The sequence below is a fragment of the Drosophila bipectinata genome, chromosome 3R (assembly GCF_030179905.1).
Source record: "Drosophila bipectinata strain 14024-0381.07 chromosome 3R, DbipHiC1v2, whole genome shotgun sequence".
Classification (NCBI taxonomy): Eukaryota; Metazoa; Arthropoda; class Insecta; order Diptera; family Drosophilidae; genus Drosophila; species Drosophila bipectinata.
In genome coordinates, this window is record NC_091739.1 from 9,151,734 (window position 1) to 9,177,877 (window position 26,144).

Here is a 26,144-nt window from a genome sequence, read left to right on the forward strand (position 1 = left end):
TCACATTGCCCGCTGAATCTAAATTCAAAGCTTACAATTTTTTAAAGTATAGGACTGGCCTGCCAAAAAGAAAGTAAATTAGAATATCTGAGACTATATTTTTTGTTTTAAATCGTCGCATAACAAATATTTTTTAAGAAATATTAAAATAATTCAAAATAATGCAATGTTCCATTTCATCATTCCCCCAATATCGCCATCTGTTGGATAGGAATGAAAACTATTTGGCGCGCACATTCAAAAAGCTCAAACTTTGCAATTAGGAAAATTGAACCTTTATGGCTTTCAGTATGTATTCCGAATCTGGTGTTAAAGGCCTTAAGGTCCTATAAGTAAATTAGAAAACTTCCTTAACAAAGAAAACCCCTATAAACCCACTTATCTTCAAAAACTGGGAAAAGGTTTAAGTAAAAACACTCGCTTTCGTTTTGTTTTGTAAGATGTATATGTTTATGTATATTTAAATTTAATTGGAGTTTTAATTCTTGTTTAAATTAACTAAGCTTAAACAATTAAACGCGCGAGCGCAATATAATGTAATGTAATGCATTATCGTTATAGAATTTTTGTAGCTCGTATAATCGCTTCTTCTGCCTTCGGTTGTTCTGTTCAGTATTTCCAATTAAAATCACTCGAAAACCGTGCTTCCTAATTTCGATTATCCTAACCCAATGCAATCCGATTCAAACCAATCTCGTTAGCTCGCCGCGATCTGTATTCATGTGGAGTAATAATAAACAACGAGAGAGAGAGAGAGAAAGAGACACACAGGACACGACATCTATAGCTAGTAATTGTAATAAAAGAGTCGGGAGGCCAACGGAGACAAAGAGATCAATAACCACCAGCGCGTGGCACCACCGTCACAACTCGTAGGTGATGTTGTTCATGTGATCGCGCATCTTCCGCGCCTTAAACGGTGCCGCAAAATGTTCGTACGCATTCTCGGCGTTGTACGACGAGCATCGCCTCAAGCGGTGGTGCTGCAGCGAGCTGCTGTACGGAGCATTGCCGTGTCCGGCGCCACCGGCTCCAAAACACCGCATGGCGGCGCACAAGAAACTGCACCATCTCCACGACGAGGTAAAGGCGTAAAAATGACGACTCGCCCCGCCGCCATCGACATTCCCCTTGGACAGTAAGTGCTGGCGGCTGTGGTGCAAGTACGGATTATAGTTCGAGCGGAAGCTGCCGCTATCGCTGCTGTGGCCACTGTCGTCACTGGAGCTGTCGCTCCGGCGCAATCCCAACCGAAAGAGATTCCCGTTGTTGTGAGCAGCATTGGCAAAGTCTTCAAAGTCCAGGGGCGACTCGTACTCAAAGTCCCGATCTATGGATACGGCGGGTGTGATGATCATAAATTGACTATATCTCTGGCTGCGATTCGGTCGCTGGTGCTGCTGCAGCTGTTGCTGGCGATTGTTCCGCTGCTGGTTGGCCAGCGAGTTGAGCAGCGTCTGGTTGGTGTCCACCGACGAGTAGCTATTGCTATTCGATACCGGCGACAGGTCATTGTTATTGTTGTTCACATTGCCGCTGCCCGGGTTGGCAGAGCTCGAGTTGTTGTTGTTGTTGTGCGCAAAGACGCCAGCTGGGGCGGGCTGGGTGGTGGTCACAACCGTATGGTGGTGTTGCGGTTGGTGGTGATGATTTTGCTGCTGCTGGGGCTGATAGTGCTGGTACTGCAACTGCAGCGGCGGCTTTGCCAGCTTGGCATGCAGCTTCTTGGCAACTGGAGCTGAGGTCTGCTGTTGTGATGGTGGTGCTGGCAATGGTAACGGCAACGGCAGCGATCGGGGTTGTTGTGGCGGCTGGGGTTGCTGCTGCTGTTGTTGCATCATTTGTTGCTGCTGCTGCTGGGGTTGTGGTTGCTGCTGCTGCTGCTGCGGCTGCTGTTGCAGCGCTGGGGACGTGGTTGTGGGCGTGGAGCCGACAGAGGGCATCCATCATCTTGTATCTTCCGTCCCGCTACTGCTGTCATCGGGTTTCACGATCTGGTAGGTTATCAAGTACTCTGGATAAGACTGTAACACGAAAAACACGATGAGGTTAGAAGGTCATTCCATAGAAATAGTTCCACAACTCTCACCTGTTCGCCCCGATAGACAACATATTCCGCGAAATGCAGGCCACCCGCCGACGGTCGTCCCACCACCGAGTGGTGGCCAGGCGGTGCATGGGCCATCTTCATGGCGCTGTACTGCAAGAAGGACTTGCCCAAGGCCACTCGGCACAGGAGCAGTTGCCTATGGATGAGATTTTTGTAATCAATGATTTTATGGACCATCCATGTCACTCACCTAGGACACACGTAGCAGGACTTGTCCTTATGGGATGGGCACCCAATGCCGCCTCCAATTCCGTACACATACTGGTTGCTCTTCGAGCTATGCTCCGCAAAGTAAATGCCCGCCCCGAACATGCCACCGATGTAGGCGTGGCGCTCATCAAATCCGCGCTGCACAATCGCATTGATAAACGGACTGCCGTGGAAGAGCATCCGCTCGTTGGACTGCAAGTAGTTCTCCTCGGCGATCTCCTGGCGGCGATGGGCGTACCGCTCCCAAAGCTTCCTATTCTGCACCTTTTGCACCTGAAACCACAAAGCCAATCCCTTATGAGGATATTCAGAGGAGTAACTGGAAGGGCGACATACCCGAATAATGTTGTAGCGGGTGAAGTATCCTCCGGCCTGACCGTTGTCTCGATGCTCGCGGATTGTGGCCTGCATCTCCTCTTCGACTGCCACAAACTCCTTGTCATCCGGCAGCAGATCCACCAACAAGGTGCACAGGTTTACGTTGTTACCAATGCCTGAGGATGAAAGCAGGAAATATGAGCTTATGACTTCTAGAAGATCTAGAAAATAATACCTGTGGTGGCCCTGAGCTGGGCAATACCCTTGAGTATCTTGTGGCGGAAGCCGTAGGCAGAGACGCCCACTTGCTTGAGATCGTCGTGGCCCATTTCGGCCAGTATGTCCAGGGTGATTTGCTCCCGCTCGAACAACTCGATGAGGTGGTGCAGCTGCTGGCTGCTCAAGAACCCGGACACATTCGTGATGGATTCGGGGTCAGGCAACAGATCATCCGAGGTGGATGCCTCTGCGCCGTGAGCCTCAGCGCCCTGGGCGGGACTGATGCGCGTGGAACTAGACAGTGGCAAGGGGACGGGAACACTGAGCGTCATGGAGGCGCCTGTGGGCAGGAGGACCGTTTCCGTCGTGGGGGACAGCATTGTGGAGGAGGAGGACGATGTGGTTCCCGCAGCCGATGCAGCCGCATCTGGGGCTGGGGAGCTGCTGCTCAGCGACTGAGTGGAAGCGCTCAGTGCCTGTTGGCTCAGGGAGGTGGCCATCGCGTCCTGCAGCAGGCACTTGACATCGTCCGCCGTGGCCAGCTCGATGGGCGTCTGACCCTCCTGGTTCTTCATATAGGCATCCGCTCCGTGGGCCAGGAGCAGGGAGCACAGCTGGGTGCGACCCTTCTGAGCTGCCTCATGCAGCGGCGTGAATCCCCACTTGTCGGTGGCGTTCACCACCGTCTTGTGCTTGATGAGCAATGCCGCAATGTCCAAATGGCCGTAGCTGCTGGCATTGTGGAGGGGAATAAGACCGCCCTTGTCCTGGGCATTCACGTCCGCTCCGTGCTCCAAAAGGTATTCGGCGCACTCGTAGTTGTTATAGCCGGCAGCCAAGTGCAGTGGCGTGGAGTTCCTTCCTTGGGCATCCCGGCAGTTTATCGTCTCTGGGGTAACCAAGCGCTGTACCCTTGCCAGGTTGCCCTTCTTCGCGGCATCCAGCAGGGCGGAGGGCCCTCTCAGCAGCTCCGCCACATCGTGATCCGATTCCTTGACCAAATCCGCCGGAGTGGCCCCGTCGCGGTTCTTCTTCATGGGATCGGCGCCGTGCTTCAGCAGCAGCTTGCAGATATCGTACTTCCCCTTGGCAGCAGCTTCGTGGAGCGGCGTGAACTTCCACAGGTCCGAGACATTCACGTTGGCTCCGTGCTTGACTAGCAGCTCGGTCACTTCGTAGTGGCCATACGAGCAGGCGTTGTGGAGGGGCACCAGGCCGCCCTTGTCCGCCGCATACACCTCGGCGCCGTGCTCCAGCAGGAACTGGACCACGGGCACTCGGTTGAAGCCGGCGGCGAAATGCAGAGGAGTGGAATGTCGTCCGTCCAGGTCCCGGCAGTTGACGGTGTGCGGATTGTTCAGCACTATGCGCCGAACTGTGTCCAGGTCGCCCGCCTTGGCCGCTTCGAGGAGATGGGTCTCGCTGTCCGGTGGATTCTTGAGCAACTTCAGCACGTTGTCCGAGGCGAGTTGCGAGGCGCTGAGCCCCTCCAGGGACACGATATTCGTGTCGGCGGCGTACGAGAGCAGCAACCGCACCGCCTGCTCGTCGCGGGCACACCTATGAAGCGGAGTCTGGCCCAGACTGTCCAATGCGTTCACCTTGGCTCCCTGCTTCAGCAACACTTCCATGGCATCGTAGTGGAGCAGCTCGGCGGCCAGGTGGAGTGGCGTGAGGAATGCTTTGTTCTTCTCGTTCAGCAGAGCTCCCTTCCGGGTGAGCAGCTCCAGCAGCTGCTTTCGCTTCCCGTCCGGGCAGACCACGGCCAGGTGGAGCGGAGTGTCGCCCGTGTACGGATGCACAAAGTTAACAATCTCCGCGCAGATCAGTTTTTTGGCACGCGACGCATCGCACTTCCGGCAGGCGTCCAGCAGGCAGTGGCCTTTGTACTCAACTGGAAGGAAGATGGATTCGGTTAGATGGGATGTTCGTTATTTTTTAAGAGATAAGATAAAGAAAAGCCTAAGCCTAAGCTTAGTTAAGAACTGTCTGCAAAGATTATGCAGCTATGGTTTCCCTATAATTCCACACTAAGATTATGGCACTCTTACAGGCAATCCGCTCGCGTAGCTCCCTGGTGGGGGCCGCGTCAATGGCCGACTTGCTGTGGCAGTTGAGGAGAGTGGGATCCGCTCCGCGGCTCAGCAGAAGACTGCAGACCTCCACCCGGCTCTTGGAGGCCGCCTCGTGGAGCGGGGTAAACGCCCAGAGATCGTTCGCATTCACATTGGCGCCCGCCTGGATGAGCAGCTTGGTGACATCAAAGTGGCCGTACGAACAGGCATTGTGCAGCGGCACTAGGCCGCCCTTGTCCTTGGCATGGACGTCGGCTCCGTTGGCCAGCAGGATCTCCACGATCCCTATCCGATTGTAGCCGGCGGCCAGGTGGAGGGGAGTGGAGCGTCTGCCGTCACTGGCGTGGCAGTTGACGTTGAGGGGGGTGAGCAGTGCCAGCAGACGGTCCTCGGCGCCCGAGCGGGCAGCCTCCAGCAGCTCGTCCTTGCGGTACTCTCCGGTCAGCACTGGCCGCGTGGCCTCATCCGCCAGCTCCAGGGGTGTCTTCTGCTCGGAGTTCCGTATCGTGTGATTGGCGCCGTGCTGCAGAAGGGCCAGGCAGACGTCCACCTTGCCCTTGCTGGCCGCTTCGTGGAGGGGCGTGTAGTTCCAGTTGTCGGTGGTATTCGGGCTGGCTCCGGCTTTCAGCAGCAGCCGCACCACCTCCGCATGCCCGAAGGAGCAGCAGTTGTGCAGCGGATGCAGGCCGCCCTCGTCGCAGGCCTGGATGGAGGCGCCGCTGTTCAGCAGAAATTCCACCACTTCCCGGCGTCCATAACCTGAAGATCAATAAAAGCGAATTAGTTTGTGGCAAGCCGTAGAAGTGACGAGGAAAGGTCTTGTCATGGTCGGGGTTTTCTTGGGGGTTTCCGGCCCTGAGAGTGAAGGGTTGAGTGAAGAGGTTACAGGTAATTAAGATACCCACAAGCTACAGTGGATATGTAAATATGATATCAAAAGCGGAATCCAGAAACTGATATCTCCAAGGCTGATAATTTCATCAACAAATACGTGAACCGATTAGGCAATAATCTTTTTAAAAATATCATCCATCGGAGATCCCTGAGTCATCGGGATTAGTCACTCAAGAGACTATCAGTCGGATCTATGAAGTGCGAGGAGAACTGGAGCCAATCACAAATCTGGGCAAACAAAAGCTCGAGGGTTGAGCCACCCACCAAACGTGGCTTGCGAAACTGCCCCCGACTGCCGTTCACTTTTTGTGGCCAAACACAATTACGAAAGTTTTGCATTAAAAATTAATAGAATGGAAAACTAAACTCCATTAAGACAGTTGCACTTGCCGGCCCATTGAGGCGATCCTTATTCGCAATTACCCGCCCGAAGGTTAAGTTGTCTAATTTTTGGGGCAACAATAAAAGCCAGTTTAGTGCCTCGAGATATGAGAGGAAGGTCTGGCCGGGTGTATCGACTTATAACTATCATATTTTACCGAAAAAAAGCCCACAAAGATAACCGTGCAATGTCAACCAGGCGATAATAACTGAAGGAAATACTTTTAATTGTAAAATTTTGTCACGATTCGGGGCTTGTGAGCTGGGGGGGGAGAGCTGCAGGGGCAACAGGTACTGTAATATGTCGAATAGTTCAAAATTTCGTACTGCCAGCAAGGTGAAAACAAGCCAGTAAGTGGCAGACCCCTTTGGAGATCTCACTTTTTGTTCACAGAACGTGACAAACGGACTACCAGACTACCAGAAAATAATAATGGAAAACCAGTTTATAGAAAGAAAGACCCGCCGAGTGAATCATAGGCCACAAGATAATAAAAAAGAGCTTAATTTTAAAAAGAAGTCACTGCCAGCCAAAGGCGAAATTGATATGCAAGGGGCGTTGCTGGGAGATACTAGGGGAAAGGGCTTAGAAGACTGGTGTTAACTGGGCCAAAGTCGCAACAAAAGACGCAAAAATATTGAGACAAAGACGTCAGCAGGAGGACTAACAGCAGCAGCAGCCCCAACAAGTTGTCCTCAGCAGCCAACCCCCTTCCTAAAATAGGAGAACTATGGTGGACACAATTATGGATCATATCTTGGTAATAAAATATAAACCCAGACTTAAATCAGACTTATAGGAAAAATATTAACATGTAACTAGTGACTGGTAGCTGGTGGCTGGTGACAGGTGTGGTGCTATTGTTGTCACCTCAGCTGTGTCCATATTTTCTTTTCGAAAATAGAAAATATTAAAATGCAACACGCACACTCGCACATGCAACAGAGAGCGAGGCAGAGGGAGAGAGTTCCGGAAACAAGCCAAACACTCGGAACAGAACAGAACTGAAGGCACCACACACACGGGAGAGACACAGTGCACGGGGAAAAGCCGAGCTGAATGGCAGAATGGAAACTAGGTCAACTCTCGACGCCATTGGAGCAGGCGAGTGTCCGACCGAGTGCGACAATGACGCCCGTCACACCCAGGCGCAACTAGCTCAAGGCCAGTCCACAGAAGAGAAGCTCGCAGTGCTATTGTGGGGTGTCCTTCAACCTTTCTAGGGAGTGGTGGGCGGCCGACCCAATGGGGTGCCACTGAATGTACGAGATTTTTTGGTTTTGGATTTTTGTATCCTTTTTTCTAGAAAAGGATTCTTATAAGAAGGTGCCAGTTATCCAAAATCCCATTGGATTTTAATTGGAATGGATTAAGAGAGACCTCAAGGTAGATAGTATTGTTGGCAAACCAAAGACGTCCCTGACTCCATTCGTCATGTCCTTGTTCTGATTTTCGAGCATCCTGACGCATCCTGGGGACTACTTACCCGCTGCAAAATGCAAAGGCGTCGACTTGCGTCCAGCTGTGTCCCGGGCATTCACGGTCTGTGGTGTTATCAGCTTCTTCACCTTGGCTATCTCCCCCGTCTTGCAGGCCTCGAAGAGCTCCCGCAGCGGATCGTTGGCCATGACCGAATCGAGATTAACGCTCAGTATAGCGCGACTGCGACTGTTGTTGGCCATTTTCGTAGAATCTGTTTGTTTGTTTGTTTACTCGCTCGTACACACGCACACTGATCCCCAAACTAAAAAACAGGGGGACGCCACCAAAAGCGAAGACTTTTTTTTCGAGCAGCCTCCAATCCGCTTCACTTCCTGCTCCTGCTCCACTTTGTATCTTGCATTTCTGGAAAGATCGCTGGCTGAGGGGGCAGTGGGTGGGAGTATCGAAACAGGAGCAACAATTTGCCACGGCCTGCCACGCGCCCAACCCTCGTTTTTCACTTAATATTTAATGCACAATTGCAACCCAAAATCAATATGATTTTTGGGGCGTCACTTTTCGTTTCTTGCGCTCGCGCCCGGACACTGTTTGCTACGCGGGTGCGTTCGGGTCGACTCCCGGACTGCCTGGCTGCACTATGGCCTCCAAGCACTGCTGCCACGATAATTATTTTCCAATTAATTCACACTCCCCCGCAATCGGAGTCTTGCATTGTTTTGTGATGGACTGAGAGTGACCAATCGCAGGTTATTTGCATTGTTTTCAGTTTTCAGGGTTGCCTTTTAGCTCTACAATTTCAAGAAACTTTCCAACACTGTTATACTGCTAGGCGGGATTACAGTATGACCATGATATAAAATATACTAGAAAGCCAATAATATGAAAGAAATTTTTATATCTTTAATTTATACATTTTTGTAAGAAAACCAAGACCATAAATTATATAAGTAATTTTTCTATTACCCTTTAAAAATATAAATTTAACGACTCTTTAAATTACGTTTTTTTTTGTTAATAAATACATTAAATTCCTATTAAATTATATTGACTTATACATTAATGGCTTAAGTTCAACAATATCTATTTTGGAATATTAATGTAATTACAAAATAATAAGACAACTTAATTAAAGAAACCAATTTTTTCACTATATTAAATTTTAAATAAAACACACCTGAAAAATACCAAAGGTATTAACCACCTGCTGTCTGGCAACACCATCGAGTACAAGTGCATGCCAACAACAATGCGTGTGTTTGTTTTTCGTTTTTGTTTAAAAATCCATAAAAACGGAAAGATTGTGTCGCAGCCGCAACAAAAAGAGTGCACGTGAGCAAGTAAACAAGCACGGAACGCAGGTGCCGGAAGCACCGAAGAAAACGCCAAAATCGCATTTAGTAAAAAAGTGAATCAGAATTTTTCCAGCACACATACACACACTCCAGCTCGAAACCAGTTGTGTTGTTGTTGTAAATAAGTGCAAGTGAAGCAGAAGCTGAAATCGGAAAATCTAGCAAAAGAAAGGGAAGCAGAGCAGAGAAAAGTGGAAAAGTGCATCAACAGCCCCTGATAGTCGCAACGCTTGGCTGGGTGCGCGACAGCAGAACGCCAGTCGAGCGTCAACGCTTTGGCAGCCAAAATCATTAGCCCAGCCAGTAACAGGCCCCTCGTTCTGCCCCCCACCCCAACCACTGGCCTGGACTCCGATTCCGTGTGAGCGGCACAAGAAAGCAATTTTCTGGTAGCGGCGGCAATCAAGAAATAGCAATAATTGTTCTGCAAGAGACAGCGACGGACAATTAGCCGAAATGGAGCTGAAAGTTTGGGTTGAGGGCATTCAGCGGATAGTGTGTGGAGTCACAGTTAATACGACGTGCCAGGTATGTAATTTGTATTGATTCTTTGCCTCATTACCGATAATAATGATGCATGTATCATCTCTATTACGGCAGGACGTGGTGTTCGCCTTGGCACATGCCACGGGCAAGGTGGGACGGTTCACGTTGATCGAGCGATGGCGCAACAACGAACGCCACTTGGCACCCAACGAGAATCCCATGAAGCTGCTGCTTAAGTGGGGCGAGTATGCAAACGATGTTCAGTTCATATTGCAGAGATCGGAGAACAAAACACAGCAGCAGACTCCCCAACAACAACAGCAGCAAAACAACAACCATAACAATAACAATAATAACAACTATGCTGTGAATACAACAAAAAAACCACTGGGTCCAAATAACAGCAAGCCAGCGCCCACATTGCAAAAGCAAAAATCGAACGTGGAGCTGAGCTACCGTTCAAAGGAATTGAAAAAGAGCTTTGGGTGTGTTTCATTAACCTTGTTTGAAGCTACTGCTAGCCTCGTTCCATTTTAAAGACTTAGAAGTTAATGGAATGAGACTACAGCATTTAATGTTCTTCCTTACTAATGAGTTTTTTGGTTTCCAGGGGCTACGATGCTAAACAGTTTGACAATATTGGTATAGTCAGAGGCATTCCCCAACAGCAGCCCCCACTACCGACCTCAAAGCCTCCTGCCAGCTCTTCGCCAGTGGTTCCTACAGAGCAGTCGCCAACGCAAGAGAACAACAACCTTGCCCCTCTTGTGCCAAAGCATGAGAAATCATTATCAAACCCGCTGGATATGACCAGCACGGGCAGCACTCCACCGACCGCCGCAACCGGCTACAATGATTTCTACAACAATAACAACGGAAACCAGCATATCTACAGCCAGTTGAGCAAATCAAGCAATGAACTCCGACGCTCCAGCCCCAATGAGATGTACTACAACAACAATACTAATGCCAACCTAAACAACAATAATAACAACAACTCGCCTGAGCTGTACAAACAGACACCAACGATTTCGGCCAATGGAGCCCTGGTACCGCCGCCATATCGTGATCCACCGCCGCCCAGGAATAGTCCCATGTGCCAGGGCCAACGCATGGCCATCAGTAATGCCGACACTATGTCGAATGCTTCCTCATCGACGAATCCCTTCATAAGCGACTATGATCAGCACAGTACTCAAAGCAGCAGCCACAACATGAACAACAATGGCAGTCAGGCCATGGACGAGGGAGAGAACATGTTCCAGGCCACGCAGTACAACGATTTGATGCAGTTGATAAAGTTTCAGCGGGAGAAGATTACATCGCAGCAGATGGAACTCCAAAAGGTACGACAAATAAAACATTTTTAAGTATTATATTCTATAATTTACCCTTTTTTCCTTCCAGTTCGATTCAGAAATAGTCTTTTTGGAAAGCAAAGAACGCGACCATGCCCATGAATTGGAGGTAATATCTCGAGAAATCACCAAGGCAGATCAAATCTTTCGGCAGGGCAGCGAACAGCTTCAGACCCTCCAGTACGTCGAGGAGGAGAACGAGCTGGTCAAGCAACAGGAAAAGACGCTCAAGTCTGAAATCGCTCTGCTCCGTTCCAAGCTGGCCAACTGCGAGACGGAATTGCTGCAATGCAAGAACAAGATGCGTCTGCTGATGGATGATATAGAGATGGAACAGCAGCAACAACAGCAGAATAACAGGTGGGTATATTTGAGGTCTCTTATAGCATTTTATTAATTCCAAAAACGTTTTCTTAGACAAACTGTGGAGCGAGACTTTTTGATGGAAATGGAACGGATACAAAGCGAGATCGATCAGGCTCTGCACAGTACCGATTCTTCAAACAAAACTGCCGATAGTTTGAAGAAGGAACTCCTGATGATCGAGCATGCCATTGCCGAGAAGAAAAGGCAGGTGGAACAGTTGGTTAACGAGATGAAGGAAGTGAATCTGCAGAGCCTAACAGTGACCACCACGGAGGAGGTGAAACACTTGTTAGAGGGGCCCAACAAACAAGGCAGTAGTCGTCGCATCATCGGCTCGCCTAGACAGCTAGAAACTGCAGTTCCCACCAGTAAAAATCCTCATGGAGTTTGGGTTTAAAGGAGCTTTTAAAAGCGAAATATTTCTTTAAAAAAAAAAGACAATGTTTGGGAACAAAAATGATAAACATATCGGAAACGCATAATGGAGTTGGCACAAAACGGATTCCATATGAATATCACACCTTTATACAGTCCTCACAAATTTACAATAATCAATGTGCTCGAGAATTGTTCTAGTAATCTTACTTTCCAACCACACTATGGATCTCTCAAAGCAATGATAAATGATACAAGATTCGACACACATTTTTTAGATGCACGAGAAAGAATTCGACACTGTTTTAATTTTGTACTTTAATGTAGTTGAATATTCTGAAAACATTCCCCTTGTTTTTAATTTTGTGTGCTATACTCTTATTTAATTTTTGTTGCTAGTCTACATGTAAACAAAAACCGTTTCCAAGCCCCATATTTCGCCATTAGTTGTTAGTTGAGGGGAACTTTAATTGTTGCAATAATTCGAACTAAACGAAACTTGAACCGCCTTTTTAACATTTAAGTAGTGCACTTAGTGATTTGTCTCCCACAAATAATTCATTATAGAATTTTCAATTCGAATTACACACAAAATCGTATAGTACTTAGCAATTAGCGCAGCTTTAGCAAACAATTTAGCAATGCTTTGTTGAAAATCTTCACTTCTAAAGTGCTTAGCCTTAGCCACCGGATAACGAAACGCAAACCACGATGCATTAAAAACAATAAATATTTTTTAGATTTAAACTCTAATAACAAAATACGAAGAGTAGCTTCTGTGTATTATGATTTTAATTAGCAATATTACACAACATTGATAGAAATGTACTTCAATGACACCAACTTAATGCAATTTAATAATTATTACATTTTACAATAAACTTTAAACTATTACAAATGTTTAGACACAATTCTAATTGAATTATTAATTAGCTAATAAATACATTTTATAATTTTTTCCTTTAAATCTCAAAAAAGAGAGGATGTGGTTTTACTGAGGTCTTTGGAAAAAAGGATCCTAGAATTGAATATAATTGATTTATTATTTAAGATGTAACGAAACAATACAACGTTCGCCACTGGGAGTTGAATCTTTAGTGTTTCCTGCGGCTGAGGATATTCGGAAGGGAATGCAAGCCGCAGCAGCTCACAGGACCCCTCCACGGCGACCACCCGAATCCTCGGAGGACACCCGAAGGGCCAACAGCGCTGCTGCTGCTCTGCCGCCTTTCTTCTGCAGAGCCAAACAAAATCAGCAACAAATGCTGTCACCAGCTTCAGTTGGCCGATGTCCGCGAAAGTGTTTGGTTCTATTTCGAGGAGTGCCCCAAAACATTCCTTTTTTTTGGAAACGCGCGCGGCTCAAACAGTTCCCGTTCAAGTTTTTGAAAATAAAGGGTATTGCCTACATAAGAGGGCAGTGAGTGCGGCCCAAATACAAAAAAAGAGGGAGGGACACATTTAAATGGTCTGTTTCTCGCGTCCTATCGCCCTGACACAATCTACAAAGTGGTCAAGGGAGCATTGAGTAGCCGTGGCGAAGAAAAAGGAACAAAACTGTTCCGTTTTTACGACACTTTTCCACACCAAATGCTGTTCAATTGCGATGATTGCGATAATGAGTGTCCCTGTTTCGTCTTTTGGGATCATGCGTGCCATGCCGACAATGTGCCGGGATAGCTACTCGATGACCTTTTGCGGAAATTATGATTTGTCTCCGGCTGACCTTGAGGCCTCCCAGGAGGTCCTGGGACCCCCATCTCGGACTCAATTAAGCGAAATTTAATCAGCCAGAGAAGAAATGTCTCAGAAAAGGGAAAGGCCCGTAAATGCCGGTCACATATTGCACTTCCATTTTGGATTTAAGTAGATTCGGCAACTTTATAACCTTGAGTTTGGCTTAATGTGTTGAATAAATTAGGAAATAAAAGCGGTTTCTTAAAAATAGAACCATATGATGGAATACTTAATGTTACAGACTAGCATAGGAAATCAGCAGGATATATGTATTTCTGCTATTATTCCAATTCCATAACCAAAATAAATTTATTTTCAAATGGTGTGAGGATAAATTTACTATAATAAACAAATATTTAATATAAAAGTATATATTTTTGTTACTCACAACCCAATAAAGGACAATTTTGTAGTAGTTGCTGTTTAATTGATATTTTAACTCTTAAGGAAAAGGTTTTTTTGAAGTCTTTAGAACTCTACAGGTTTCATATACCAGTTAAGTTTAAAACGAGCTATCCTTGGGTGTCCTTGGCGTTTAATAAATCCCCACAACTTCAAATTTCAATGTTCATCAAAAAAGACACTTTTATCCCATAAAATTAATTTCTGCAATGCTGAAATCGAAACCCTCCGAGTGGAAAGCACTTACCATACGAAATATTAATTTTGAAACCATCCTTCCCACTCCTTAGGATCCTTCCGCTCCATCTGCTGTGTAATCCTGGTACTTAAAATTCTTCCAAACGAGCTGGGAACATTAGCCAAATGAAGTGACAAGAAATTAACAAAAAAAAAAAAAAAATAGACGAAGCGATATAAGAAATAATAATATAAAAACCCAATGAGTCAGCACGGCATTGGTGTTGCTGTTGTTGTTGTTATTCGCTGGTTTCTGCGGTTGGTGGGCGGCTGGAGGCGTGGCCGGAGTGGGAATTGAGCGCTGCTAATGATGAACTCGGTCAAGGAGCCAGTGCAGCCACGCTGTCCAGCTAATTAGATAAGCGAAGCTTTCGAAAACAGGACGAACTTGGTCAAACCGATAAATCGCGATGGTCTACGGAAGGAGCATCGCCGTGGGCGTCTGCCTGATGACCATTGTCCTCTTCCTGGCCGCTCTCATATTTTATTTGAGTCTTGGTAAGTGATCGACACAATGTGATTTAAAGCTTTTAAAGGGTACAACATTAAAACCACTTAGTCAGCAAAAAAATTAATAAAAGGCAGGGAAGTCTAGATTTTATTAATATTAGTAACATTATATAATAGAAAATTTTTTTTTTATTGCGAATTAAAGTTGCAAAGTTTATGATTTTCGCATTTATCAATCACACAACCCCCGGAGCAGCCGAAGGAAAGGCTTCCTGAAGGACAAACAAAAACCAAATCAAATTCCTAACTGCAGAATGCCCATAAATTTTATACTCAAAAGTATTTGAAAGTAATTTGTTGTATAATACCATAAAAATACAATAGCAAAAACAAAAACGCCGAACAGCCAACAAACGCCTGACCATAAAAAATAAATACAAGTACGGCGAAAACTTTGTCTTGAGCGAAAAACAATTTTCGCACATCCATATTGTGTGTGTAAGTGTATATATTTTTGGCCTCTGCTCCATGTTATGTTGTGGTTCCTTGTTCCAGCCCTAGGACCAGGACCAGGCCCAGGCCAGGCTTTTATCTTGTTTTACGAGTATCAATATCGAGAAATTTGCGCCGCTTTTTGCTGCTACAATATTACATTTTTTATGCCAATTTGCGTATTGATTTGCCATACAGGCTGTTGAGGCTGATACAGGCAAAACATGTTTGATTTATGCCATTTTGTCGCCTCGGATTCAAAGTACATGCATCACCCTGGCAAAAACCAGAAATTATTTATCTGCCAGGGAGCTGTTTTCCTGCTTAGGTTTAAATCATCCCAAGAATATGGGATTAGAGAAGAGCTGGGCAGAACAAAGCCAGAAGAGCCATGATTTGTGTTTTTTATGTGTCTCTGTCATAGACACAATGAAATTGAAACTCTTGCTAATGCACATTGCCGGTGAACGTGTGTGCGAGACCACGACCTTATCTAATGAAGTTAGTAGGGATATCCTCGGAGGAAATGGTATGGAAGAGTATGCTGCTGCAGTAATCTTCCAAAGCAAATGGCGTTGGGGAAACGGAAATGCATAAATATATCCGAGAGCATGTTAAAAAATATGTAGATTTTAGGATTTGTCTGGGAAAGCTTTTGGTAAATATTTTGGCGACCAAAAACCACTTTACTTATAAGCTTGTATTTACTTAAACCTCTTCAATTAAAAGATCTATCTGTTCGGAGTTTTTATGACCATGTTTTCGTGGTTCCCTTCCTTTGAAAACTGCCAAAAAAATATCTGTCTTCTGACGCAATCCTTTCAAATGAATTAAAACCTCCTCAAGGTGCACAGCTCTTACTCGCTCATTTGTCTAATGAACTACAATATTCCATAATCTTGTCATTTGAATTGCTCAATATACTACAGGGGCCACCCAAACAAATCGTAAAAATGATAAAATGCAAAAAAAGAATTGTCGTTTCATTTTACGACAATTGCCCAAAAAAGTTGTAGGCATTCGGGCAGAAAAAATTCTTTGGAAGAATTAAATCTAATAATAAGAAATCTCTGTGAAATCAAATACATACTTTTCTAAGCATGGTTGTAAAAGGCCTGAGAAATATGTTGTTAAACTTTTGTTGATAAATTAGTTCCTTTGCCTTATTAATTCCATCCATACCATCAGTTGAATCATGTACTTGGGATACTCGAAAAACATATTGTTAACAAAGCGAACCTCTCAAAAATAAACGAAAAGATGAAGAAAACTTTTTGGACATTAAGTTTAATTGCCATGTCTTGGAAAAAGCAACCAAACAATAAGCTAAAGTCCTTTGTGGCGATTAGAGTGAGAGAAACATCAAAAATCGAGTTGACATCTTGAGTTTAAAGTTTGTCTGTCAGCGATTAGAATAATTACTCATACGCCGCGATGCCCGCATGGAAGTTGCGATTTGTGTGGCGATAAGCCCTTAAACACTTAAACTAATGCTTATTTAAATAACTTTATAATTTTAATAATTTTATTTCACTTCTTTAAGGACCCTGTCCTACTGGCAGTTACTCCTGTGACAATGGAACCCTGTGTGTTCCTCAGCGACAGATATGCGACAGCAGGCCGGACTGCGCCGACAAGAGCGACGAGCACCCGGTGGAGTGTGGACTGCTCTACGGGAGCAAGGAGATGGCCGACAAGATTGTGCGTAATGCCATCGAGAAGAAGCAACAGCAGCAGCTTAATCAGCGCCTCAACCTGTCTGGCTCCAATGCGAGCAACCTGGATTTATCACCGCGTGTGGTGCAAACTAATCAGAGCCAAATTCTAAGCCAGACTTGTGGTAAGTGAAGGAATCAGTTACACTTGGAAAAACTTATAAAAGGAATTTAAATCCCAAGACAGGTTATCTGGGTAAATAATATATATTTTTTCAATAATAATTTTCTTTAAGATATCGCCACATATCCACGTCTCTGCAAGTGCGGACAGGGAACCATACTCTACTGCGGTCGTTTTGCCAAGCTACGTCGCTTTCCTAAAATCAGTCCGGAGGTTACTAACTTGATCATCATCCGTAACAACATTACTCTGAGGGATAACCTGTTTGCTAATATCACGCGTCTACAAAAACTGTGAGTGAGACTTCAAAATAAGGAGATTGGTGTCATGCAAACACATTGCCTTTACTATACAATTTATTTTGTGTTCCACATTTTCTCCACTTTTCAGGACTCTTAAATACAACAACATATCACACGTGCCGCTGGGCAGTTTCAGCGGCCTCGAACATCTGGAGCGGCTCGATGTGAGCCACAACAATATCAGCCACCTGCCGCACGGTGTGTTCCATGGCCTGTATAACCTCCAGTGGCTGTTCCTAGTAAACAACCATCTACGCCAGTTTCCCATGGAACAGCTGCGGTTCATCCGCCGCCTGGAGTGGCTCGTCCTCAGTCGGAATCGCCTCACATTGCGCAACGTGCAGCTGCCGAAAATCTCCTCGCTCTACGAAGTGTGAGTAAATCGAATTGGGTCGTAATACTGGCGGGGGAGCTTCTCTCCTATTTGTGAGATTAAATCCTAAAAAGGGAAGCCGGTCCCTGACGTTCTGCTGATGTATTCAAGCGTAAAATGCTTTACACTGTCTGCCATTGTTAAAAGCAGTTACACACCCATCTTTTTGGGTTAGTCGGGTATTGGGTGTCCTGATGGATTGACGATGTTCCACAGTCCTGTGCCATAAGCTCACTACTGCTAGGTGATTTAGTTAAAGACTATGCTGTCCTAGTTGCTGTATTTACATAGTCTGCAAGGGGTAATTCGAAGTTACAAAGTGGAGTTTGCTCAAGCTCTAAGGTTACAATGTTAAAGCTGTTTACTTGAATAAGTAACAAAAAGGGTTGAAAACAAATTCCTGGCAGTATTTATATTATTTGTATATCTTGATCTGCTAGGAAAACATTCATCACTTGTCCACACAAGCATAGAAATAAGCTTAAGCTCTGCTAAACTGATATACCCAAAAATATATAAACAAAACTAGGCCTGCAGCTTAGCTAGATTTTTTTATCCGACCCGTCTGCTTTTATAAATTTATCTTTTCTTCTTTCAGTTATTTGGATTTCAATCGAATTGAATATATTGGCGAGGAAACTTTTTCCCAATTGGATAATTTACATTTGCTGTAAGTAAAACAATCAACTCTCCCCTTAAATAACAAAAAAAAGACAAAAAAGATGCCGGCAAGTGTCGAAAAATCTATTGAAATATGCCGTACTTAGATTTTATGGGGCGTATGCGTAATTTTTACTCTTCGCTGCATTTTGCTTTCGATTTGGTAGATCTTTTTTTGTCTACTTGTTTACTTTGAGAGATTTATGTGGGTTACATTGTTGCTGAGAACGTAAAATTGGGAGTAGGCACCTTTGAGAAGGACGAGAAGGAGTATCGCCCATTCGCACTTCTATTGAAATGACATTGAAAACAATATCCATACATCGACACCTTTTTCCGGCATAAAAAGGAACAACCGAATTTATGCACCAATACACATAAATTGGCACTTTTATTGTTTACGCAAATAACATATGCTAAACAGATATTTAAAGGAGGGTAAGCACACCGAAATAGGATTATTTTTCAAGGTCGAAGACAGAAATACACTATTCTGTAGTCTTCAAGTATTTAGTCTATTTTGGAAAGAATTAAAAGAGAATCGATGTATAAATCGTTTAAGGTATTCTGATCTAGAATCGGATGAATATTGTCAAATACCTATGTATGGATATGGCCTTCTCTAGGAGCCATTTGGTGCCTTCATGCATTTTCCCCATTTTTTAAGGGATCCTCCTTTGAAGGGGGGTTTTTTTGAATCCTCCACAAAATTTGAAAAATTTATAAAAAATGTGTTCTTAATATATGATTATTTTTCGCAAAGATAATCAATTGAAAAACTATAAAATATTCGAAAGAGTATTAAATAAACAAAACACAATTTCGGCGACAGATTTCCAAGACGATTTGAAAGCATTTGTCAGAGGCCTCCCCACATGGCGTTGTCAGGACGAAGCGTACATAATCATTAATTTATGCATCAATAGCTGACAATATAAGTCAATGGGTCGTCTGGGTACCCGACGCCTTGCTGCTAACTGAAAATAAATCAGTTAGCCAAATTGCACAACGTAAATAAATGTGTTAACCTTTACAGTGATTGGAAATGAATGGGACCGATGAATTTCAGATAGGATAAATACTAACGCAATATTTTAACACATTACATACTAAGATATGGTTACAATATTCTTTAGCAATCTCAATATTCTTTGAAAAATTGTAATATTTAATAAAAATTGTATTTATATTTATGAATTATAGAGACCTGCAGCACAATATCATCACCCACATCCATGGACTAGCCTTTGAGAATTTAACGAATCTGCGAGACATGTAAGTATATTTCGGATTGTATTTCATTCAGATTGGGAATGGGGGAAACTTTTACACCGACACTAAGCATGAATTATGGCGACACCAAGCTAATTAGCATAATAATACGAATAATGCTGGGACAGGAGTAAATGAACTCGGTCTCTGGTCAAAAAATCAAGGCAGAACAAAGCGGCAGGATAAGAAAATAATAATTTGGCAAAGGATTTCCACTAGCCGACGCCCCGAAGTGATTCAAGCCTTTGTGATTCCAAACCATTTTCAATGAAAATAATTTCAGTTCATTAATGCGCAATTACGTATACGCCATGTTGTCGCAGTTCATGAAAAACTGAAGTTGAAAACTTTTTCGCCCTCAAACAGATAAATTAGTGCTAGGGGAAAATAACCAAACATTCTGTTCTCTTCGGAGGAGTTCAAAGAGAAATAGAAAGTCAAAGATGGAAAATATTTTTATGATCTTGAAACCGCCCACAATGTAGGAAAGTTTTCCTGCCCCCGGGCAACTAATCTAACCTTTATAGTCATATGTAGTTTATGGGAAACTCTAAAGCAATCTATAAACACAAGTCGTAAAAGAAAAATGAAACAAATTATTTAACGCTTTTAGGAAGAAATTTGATGGGCCTCGAGGAACAGGGTGTGCGCTTAATAATATGGGCAAAAACATATCATTTAAACGCATTGAGAGCTTTGGGATTGGCGGAAAATAAATTCCATTTGCTTGATCGCTTTAAGCAGTGTGGCAGAAATAAGAATTTGATGTTGCTTTCTGGCTTTCATAACCATATATCAGTGGCATATTCAATAAATGTCTCCGCCATATCCACATCCATCGTCTAGCATCAAGCTGTGGCCTTAATAAATTTACAAACCAGCCAGCATATACATCAGCATATCAAGGATGATAACACACTCCTTCCCAGACACACACACTCTCCGGCTTGACCAGATTCAGAATACAACACACACACCGACCACAAGAAAAAACGAATTTTGGCCAGAACATTGTATATCTTTTGGGACAACATGATATGCCTTTGACTTCTGGCTAACGCAGAAAGAGATACAAATAAACAAACATTATTATGACCAAATAAAAATGCAAATAAATTTGTATTTTATGTGAAAACAATTTCGCCAAAGCCTTGGCCAGAAAGCAGTAGCTGTAACCAACTCTGGGCCAAGTTGTTGGCCAATAATGAAGGAGTTTATTGAAATCGACTCGGGGCGGTATCCCCCAATCGTCATTGCTTCATTAGATCGAGCTCCATCGCCCATCACCCCCAAAAACAGTGAATCATTTACGCCTGTTGATGACACCTCCCAACTCTCACCTCGCACCTCCTTGGTAACCTTTCCGCCCCCTCGAGTGCCCCTCATCGTACCAGATCCATGCAAATAATTTTCCCTTTGGTGGATAGCGTGCAAGGAATTTCTCGACATTCCGGAGAGCTTGTGTGGCAAGTGTAAGACTTTTATGGCCACAGAGCGGAGAAAGAACTGCACAGAAATTCCGTTGGCAGGGGTGTCTGTGTATTTGTATCTATCAGATACGCATCTAAATGCTGCTCATGTAGCTGTCTTCCTCCAGCAATTTCTGCTGATTTGTTTTGTTTTCGGTATCCCTGGGGGTTTGGGCGGCAGAGCCACGCTGGACATAAAACAAACGAAAATATTTGAGAAATCGCTGCACTAATTTGATTCCTCGTGTCAAGCCACTGAGCCACTGACAGGTCATTACAGAGATTCTCGTACAAAGAATTGGTTTTAAAGACCTTCAAGTCCCCGCATTGTCCGGTCAACGTGGCTGTGACGTTAATTATGGTCACCATAAGCTCCTCTCCAGCACCGCCTCCGGACGGACTATGCAACAAATGCCGCAGGACATCCGCAGGGCACATTGCCCCGAAAGAATTCACAGTTGAAACGTGTCATTTGCAAGGGAAGCGTAAATGGTTTCATTTGGTTAATATGCTCTCTCCGTCGAAAAGGGGTACAATAGAAAAAGAATGTAATTGAAAGTCTGTTGGAACATCTATCATATACCATTAACAAATTCCAATAATATTCTACATGAGTAGGAGAGGCCCAGTATTTCCAGAAGCAAGTACCATAAAATAGTCATTTTATTCTTTCCAGGGCAGAGTATTCATAGGTCTGTTTGACATTAGAACTAAACCCTTGCTTTATGGTCACCATAATTTTTTGCTTTTTGCACGTAGCCCACTAATACTACTCTGAGTGTAATTATTTGTCATATTTTTAAATGCGCATTGACCGTTTGAATGCCCCATTCTGGCTGTCCTTTTGTTTGTGACGCACTTTGCATTGCCTACTTTTGTGGGCCACGTGTGTGTGCCTGTGTGTGGGCACTGGATGTGCTCCACCATGAGAAATTGGCATTATTTGGAGCTTATTTGGGCGCCCATCAAGGGACAGCAAAGACAGCAACTTGTTGCCCTGCCGGCCTGAGAAATATGTTAATTGTGCTCGTGTGTCGTGTCCTCGTCGCTGTCTGGCAGCCCCAGATATTTATGGAGTTATTAAGTACGCTGTTTATGCGACCAGAAGCCACAGGAAAAATAATGAAGGCGGCCGCTCCGAAAGGCCTGCCCCTCAATAATTAATTAGAAATTTACATAATAGCAAGCAAATTTGAAAGCCCGGCCGACCCATTTTCGGTGGCTCAATTTTCGGCCGAGTTAAATATTTAGTTTAAGCTTTTCCTCCAGAATCCCCAGAACGGAGGACAGCAAGGTCCTGCCACTTTATAGCCATCGAGCAATTACAAGCAATATGTGGACGCCAAAGGGCTGAAACTGGAGGGCGTGTCCATTGTCTTTGTGCGACAATCCATAAAAACAAACTGTTAACAGTTGGCGGTTGGCGGTACGGCATTGATTGACCAGACAAGTGCAAGCAATGGAGCTCCAGCAAAGAGCTCAACGTCAGATTCAATTCCAGCCCCCAACTTCTGCATCAGCTGCAGCAGTTCCCAGCGACGTGACACGGTGGAACCGAAGCACCCCAATCCCGGAGTGTAAACATTAGTGTTATGTCCGCATATATAAGTGGCACATGTGTAAAGTCTTTTCAAGTGGCCCTGCAACCACTGTGCCATATCCTGTCTGCCATGAATGATGCGCTCTTTCCTGCCATAGCCAGTTGCATCTATGTTAGCCCGCCATTGATAGACAATGTTTGTGCGCTGATTTATACTCAGCCAGCTATTAAATAAGAATTTTCGTTATTATACTCCCAAGCGGGATTTTATTATGTGACTTTCAAAAGCTGTAGCTTTGCCTGGCTGTGGCTTTGGCTTAAAGTCAGGCCAGGGAGATAATTTTTTTGGGCAGTTTTAAAGCGTTAACGTTTGGTGGCTTTATCAGCGCGACATGCGGGCCATTATGCGGCAACGCGGCGTATGAGTAACGTGGTATCTGCGAATAATTCTGAGACGTGTGTTTCGTTTTACAGCCGCCTCGTTGGTAATCCCATTAAGGAGTTATCTGGAGAAACATTTCTGCACAATTCCAGATTGGAAGCCCTGTAAGTATACAGTAACTTCTTTACTTAAACATCTCATTTAAAAATGTGTTTCCCTAAAGTCAGTTATTTACTCAACTTTGTTCTGGCCTTCCAGGTCTCTGGCTCAGATGCCCCTTCAGGTCCACAGCAATCTCCTGGAGCCACTGAACATTTCTTTTCTGAACCTCACAGGCATCCGATATGATAACATCGATTTCAAGGCCATCAACTCGATGCGAAATCTTACGTACATTGTCTTCGATCGGTTCTTCTACTGCTCGATGACCCCGAGGGTGAAGCTGTGCAGACCATCCACCGATGGGGTTAGCTCCTTCCAGGACTTGTTGAGCAAGCCTGTCCTGCGATATTCCACTTGGGTAATGGCCACCCTGACGATAGCTGGCAATGTGCTGGTCCTTTGGGGACGTTTTATATACCGGGATGAGAACATGGCGGTGACGATGGTCATCCGTAATTTGGCACTGGCTGACATGCTAATGGGTTTCTATTTGGTGACCATCGGAGTGCAGGACTATCGTTATAGGAACAAGTACTACACGTAAGTGTTTACTTTAAAATTCAAGCTTAAATAATATTAAATAACTACATCCTCTTTTTCAGAGTGGTTCTGGACTGGATTACCTCATGGCAGTGCACGGTTATTGGAACCCTGGCTGTAAGTTCTTCTGAGGTTTCCATGTTGATCCTGGCCTTTATGTCCCTGGAACGCTTCCTGCTGATTGCGGACCCCTTTCGTGGCCATCGCAGCATCGGAAGCCGAGTGATGTGGCTGGCATTGCTCTGCATTTGGCTGACGGGCGTAGGATTAGCGGTCGTACCGGTGCTTCTCTGGCGCTCCAGTAGCCTTCCTTACTACGGATCCTACTCTGGCACCTGCTTTCCATTGCACATCCACGAACCCTTTCCGCTGGGCTGGTTGTACTCGGCATTTGTTTTCCTGGGCGTTAACCTGATGCTCCTGGTGATGATCGCGATGTTATATACGGCTTTGCTCATCTCAATATGGAGGACACGAAGTGCCACTCCACTGACTCTCCTAGACTGCGAGTTTGCGGTGAGGTTCTTCTTTATCGTCCTGACAGACGTACTTTGTTGGGTGCCCATCATCGTGATGAAGATCTGGGTGTTCTTCAACTACAACATCTCCGACGACATCTACGCCTGGCTGGTGGTCTTTGTGATCCCTCTGAACTCGGCGGTCAATCCGATCCTGTATACCTTTACTACTCCCAAGTACCGCAACCAGGTTTTCCTGCGGGGCTGGAAAAAGATCACCTCACGAAAGCGGGCTGAGGCGGGTAATGGAAACGTGGCCACCACGACGACGGGGACCGCTACTGGCTCCTCCCATCCGGACGACTCCACGGCTCTGGCCAAAGCCATGCCAATGACACTGACGCTAGCTAATTGAGGCGCTCATTTGGTATCTGGGTGATCCATCAGTATACTAATCAGATGTAGCAGCATTTATTTTGTCTATATCGAATATCTATCCATTTATATGTGTATATCTAACCTATCAGTGTAAGTTAACCAAAGCAAAGCGTAAAATAAACTGTATGTGATATTTGTAAGAACAATTTATTACAATTTATTAAAGGGGGTTTTTAAATATTGTGTTACTAAACCTATATATATCACATAGTGTTCGTTTTCAAGTATACAATTAAAATTATAGCTATTTCTTTTCGTTTATTTTTGTCAAAACCAACTTTGAGCGAGGTACACGAAATTTCCTCATTTCCTCGAGCTCATCGATCTGTACTATCCGGTTGTGGTCGCTTTTTAGGTGCAGTCGTAGTCTAAAATAATAAAATTTAATACGATCCTAAACATGTTAAGAAAAATACATACTTTGTGCGAGCTGGAAAGCTTTTCTGGCAGTGTACACATTCAAATGGCATAGCCGTATGCGTGACCTCGTGATACCGCAGCGATGAGGACGACGTGAATGTCTTATTGCAGTCGGCGTATTCGCAAAGAAATCGTGCTCCACTGTGCTTCACGTTTTGGTGGACGGTTAGGTGGGAGCGTTGGGCATACTTGCGATCGCATAGGTCACAGGCGAAGGGGAAATCCTTTGAGTGATATCGTTTGTGTATCTCCAGAGCCTTGGCAATGCCAAAGACTTTACCGCATGTGTCACAGGTGGCTCCCGACTGCTGGTGCTTTGCCTCTACGTGGACCCTAAGCGCCTGCTTGGTGAGATAGACCCTGTGGCATTGGGAGCACCGGAATCGGGGACGGTTGGTAAGGTGAATTATCTCGTGCTTCACCATGCTGGAACGATTTTTGAAAACCTTCTGGCAGAATTTGCAGGTAATTTTTCTGGAAAGACTTTGGTGGGTCAATAGGTCCTCTGGCTTTTGAAACTCTAGGTCGTTTTCTTCCTGACATTCCTGCTCATTTTCCTCCTCTTTCTTTTCCTCATTGCTATCGTTCTCCTCTTCCTCCACCAAGTACTCCTCATCCAACTCATCGTCTTCCTTTTCTTGCTCTGCAGAGTCCTGATTCGATGACTCGAATATCTCTCTCAACTGCTGGTTAGCTAGAGCCACTTTTTTATGGAAATCGTAGGCCCACTGAAGTTCCACAGCACATCGTTTGCATAAAGTCCTGGGCTCGTGGCTGGGCCTTTTTTTGAGATCCTCTTTGGTGCAAATTTCGTAGCAGTCGTAGTAGCTCAAGCCTGCTTCGTGGTCGTAGCAGACAGACATGTCCAACATTAGGCTGGGATTGGGTTCCTCGAGGCACAGGCGACAGTTATTCTGCAGATCCAGGACTGGAAAGCTTCCGCATAAGACTTCTCGGGACGCACTTTCAACAGGAACTATAACCACCTCTGATTGCCTGACGCGGTTCAGAATCCTAAAAGTACGAGCTGCGCCATGCTTTTGCTTTTGTAATTCCATTATTTGGTTCAATATTATCGTTAGACTGAGTCTTTTAGAACAGTAAGTTAAGTCTTTGAAAAAGCCAAGGAAAATAAACACAGATGAATGTCAAGGTAGCGTCGTCTGGTGGTAGGAATATCGGAATATGAAAATGAAAAAATTTGGCGCGCTTTGAAATTTAAAAAGTTTGTGCTTTTAAAAAACAAGCTACCTTATAAAATAGTAAGAAAAACAAAAAAAGCTACACTTTTATAGATAATCAGTACCCTAATTTAATGCAATAATAATAGTTTTCTATTATACTTCAAGCAATTAAATGATCCATTCTTCAATGTTCCCCAAC

The 26,144-nt window shown here is 44.7% G+C and overlaps 4 protein-coding genes across 5 annotated transcripts; 2 read left to right on the plus strand and 2 right to left on the minus strand.

Moving 5' to 3' along the window:
- Positions 1-437: 437 nt before the first annotated feature.
- Positions 438-8,394, minus strand: Tnks (tankyrase). The gene is given in 7 exon segments (XM_017246650.3): positions 438-2,024; positions 2,090-2,246; positions 2,301-2,593; positions 2,657-2,814; positions 2,874-4,751; positions 4,909-5,691; positions 7,695-8,394. Coding segments are annotated over 7 exon segments (4,626 nt in total). The 5' UTR covers positions 7,891-8,394; the 3' UTR covers positions 438-863.
- Positions 8,395-8,853: 459 nt separating this feature from the next.
- Positions 8,854-11,636, plus strand: RASSF8 (ras association domain-containing protein 8). Its single transcript, XM_017246827.3, has 5 exons — positions 8,854-9,531; positions 9,604-9,974; positions 10,100-10,835; positions 10,897-11,207; positions 11,265-11,636. Exons 1-5 carry the CDS (start codon positions 9,460-9,462, stop codon positions 11,608-11,610), a joined length of 1,836 nt encoding a protein of 611 aa, XP_017102316.2. The 5' UTR covers positions 8,854-9,459; the 3' UTR covers positions 11,611-11,636.
- A 2,618-nt stretch (positions 11,637-14,254) lies between these two features.
- Lgr3 (Leucine-rich repeat-containing G protein-coupled receptor 3) lies at positions 14,255-24,476 on the plus strand. Of its 2 annotated transcripts, XM_043211595.2 has the most exons (9): positions 14,255-14,462; positions 16,450-16,746; positions 16,858-17,038; positions 17,136-17,420; positions 18,019-18,090; positions 19,284-19,355; positions 22,836-22,907; positions 23,002-23,445; positions 23,508-24,476. In XM_043211595.2, exons 1-9 carry the CDS (start codon positions 14,375-14,377, stop codon positions 24,316-24,318), a joined length of 2,322 nt encoding a protein of 773 aa, XP_043067530.1. In that variant the 5' UTR covers positions 14,255-14,374; the 3' UTR covers positions 24,319-24,476. The 2 variants fall into 2 exon arrangements, with proteins under 2 accessions (XP_043067530.1, XP_070136820.1); XM_070280719.1 differs by lacking the exons at positions 14,255-14,462; positions 16,450-16,746; positions 16,858-17,038; ... (1 more) ...; positions 18,019-18,090; positions 19,284-19,355 and having other exon boundaries at positions 22,845-22,907; positions 22,967-23,445.
- A 26-nt stretch (positions 24,477-24,502) lies between these two features.
- Positions 24,503-25,917, minus strand: LOC108128947 (zinc finger protein OZF). Its single transcript, XM_017246836.3, has 2 exons — positions 24,762-25,917; positions 24,503-24,709 (listed from the first exon to the last, which is right to left on the minus strand). Exons 1-2 carry the CDS (start codon positions 25,817-25,819, stop codon positions 24,586-24,588), a joined length of 1,182 nt encoding a protein of 393 aa, XP_017102325.2. The 5' UTR covers positions 25,820-25,917; the 3' UTR covers positions 24,503-24,585.
- Positions 25,918-26,144: the final 227 nt, after the last annotated feature.

What these genes read in the sequence shown, in the direction of transcription:
- LOC108128947 (XM_017246836.3), bottom strand. Translation starts at nt 25,819, where the DNA reads ATGGAATTACAAAAGCAAAAGCATGGCGCAGCTCGTACTTTTAGGATT. An exon ending in AGCTTTCCAGCTCGCACAAA is followed by an intron (nt 24,710 to 24,761) that starts GTATGTATTTTT and finishes TTATTATTTTAG; the next exon opens with ACTACGACTGCACCTAAAAA.
- RASSF8 (XM_017246827.3), top strand. Translation starts at nt 9,460, where the DNA reads ATGGAGCTGAAAGTTTGGGTTGAGGGCATTCAGCGGATAGTGTGTGGA. An exon ending in GAATTGAAAAAGAGCTTTGG is followed by an intron (nt 9,975 to 10,099) that starts GTGTGTTTCATT and finishes TTTGGTTTCCAG; the next exon opens with GGGCTACGATGCTAAACAGT. An exon ending in AGCAGATGGAACTCCAAAAG is followed by an intron (nt 10,836 to 10,896) that starts GTACGACAAATA and finishes TTTTCCTTCCAG; the next exon opens with TTCGATTCAGAAATAGTCTT.
- Lgr3 (XM_043211595.2), top strand. Translation starts at nt 14,375, where the DNA reads ATGGTCTACGGAAGGAGCATCGCCGTGGGCGTCTGCCTGATGACCATT. An exon ending in AATTCTAAGCCAGACTTGTG is followed by an intron (nt 16,747 to 16,857) that starts GTAAGTGAAGGA and finishes ATTTTCTTTAAG; the next exon opens with ATATCGCCACATATCCACGT. An exon ending in ATCACGCGTCTACAAAAACT is followed by an intron (nt 17,039 to 17,135) that starts GTGAGTGAGACT and finishes TCCACTTTTCAG; the next exon opens with GACTCTTAAATACAACAACA.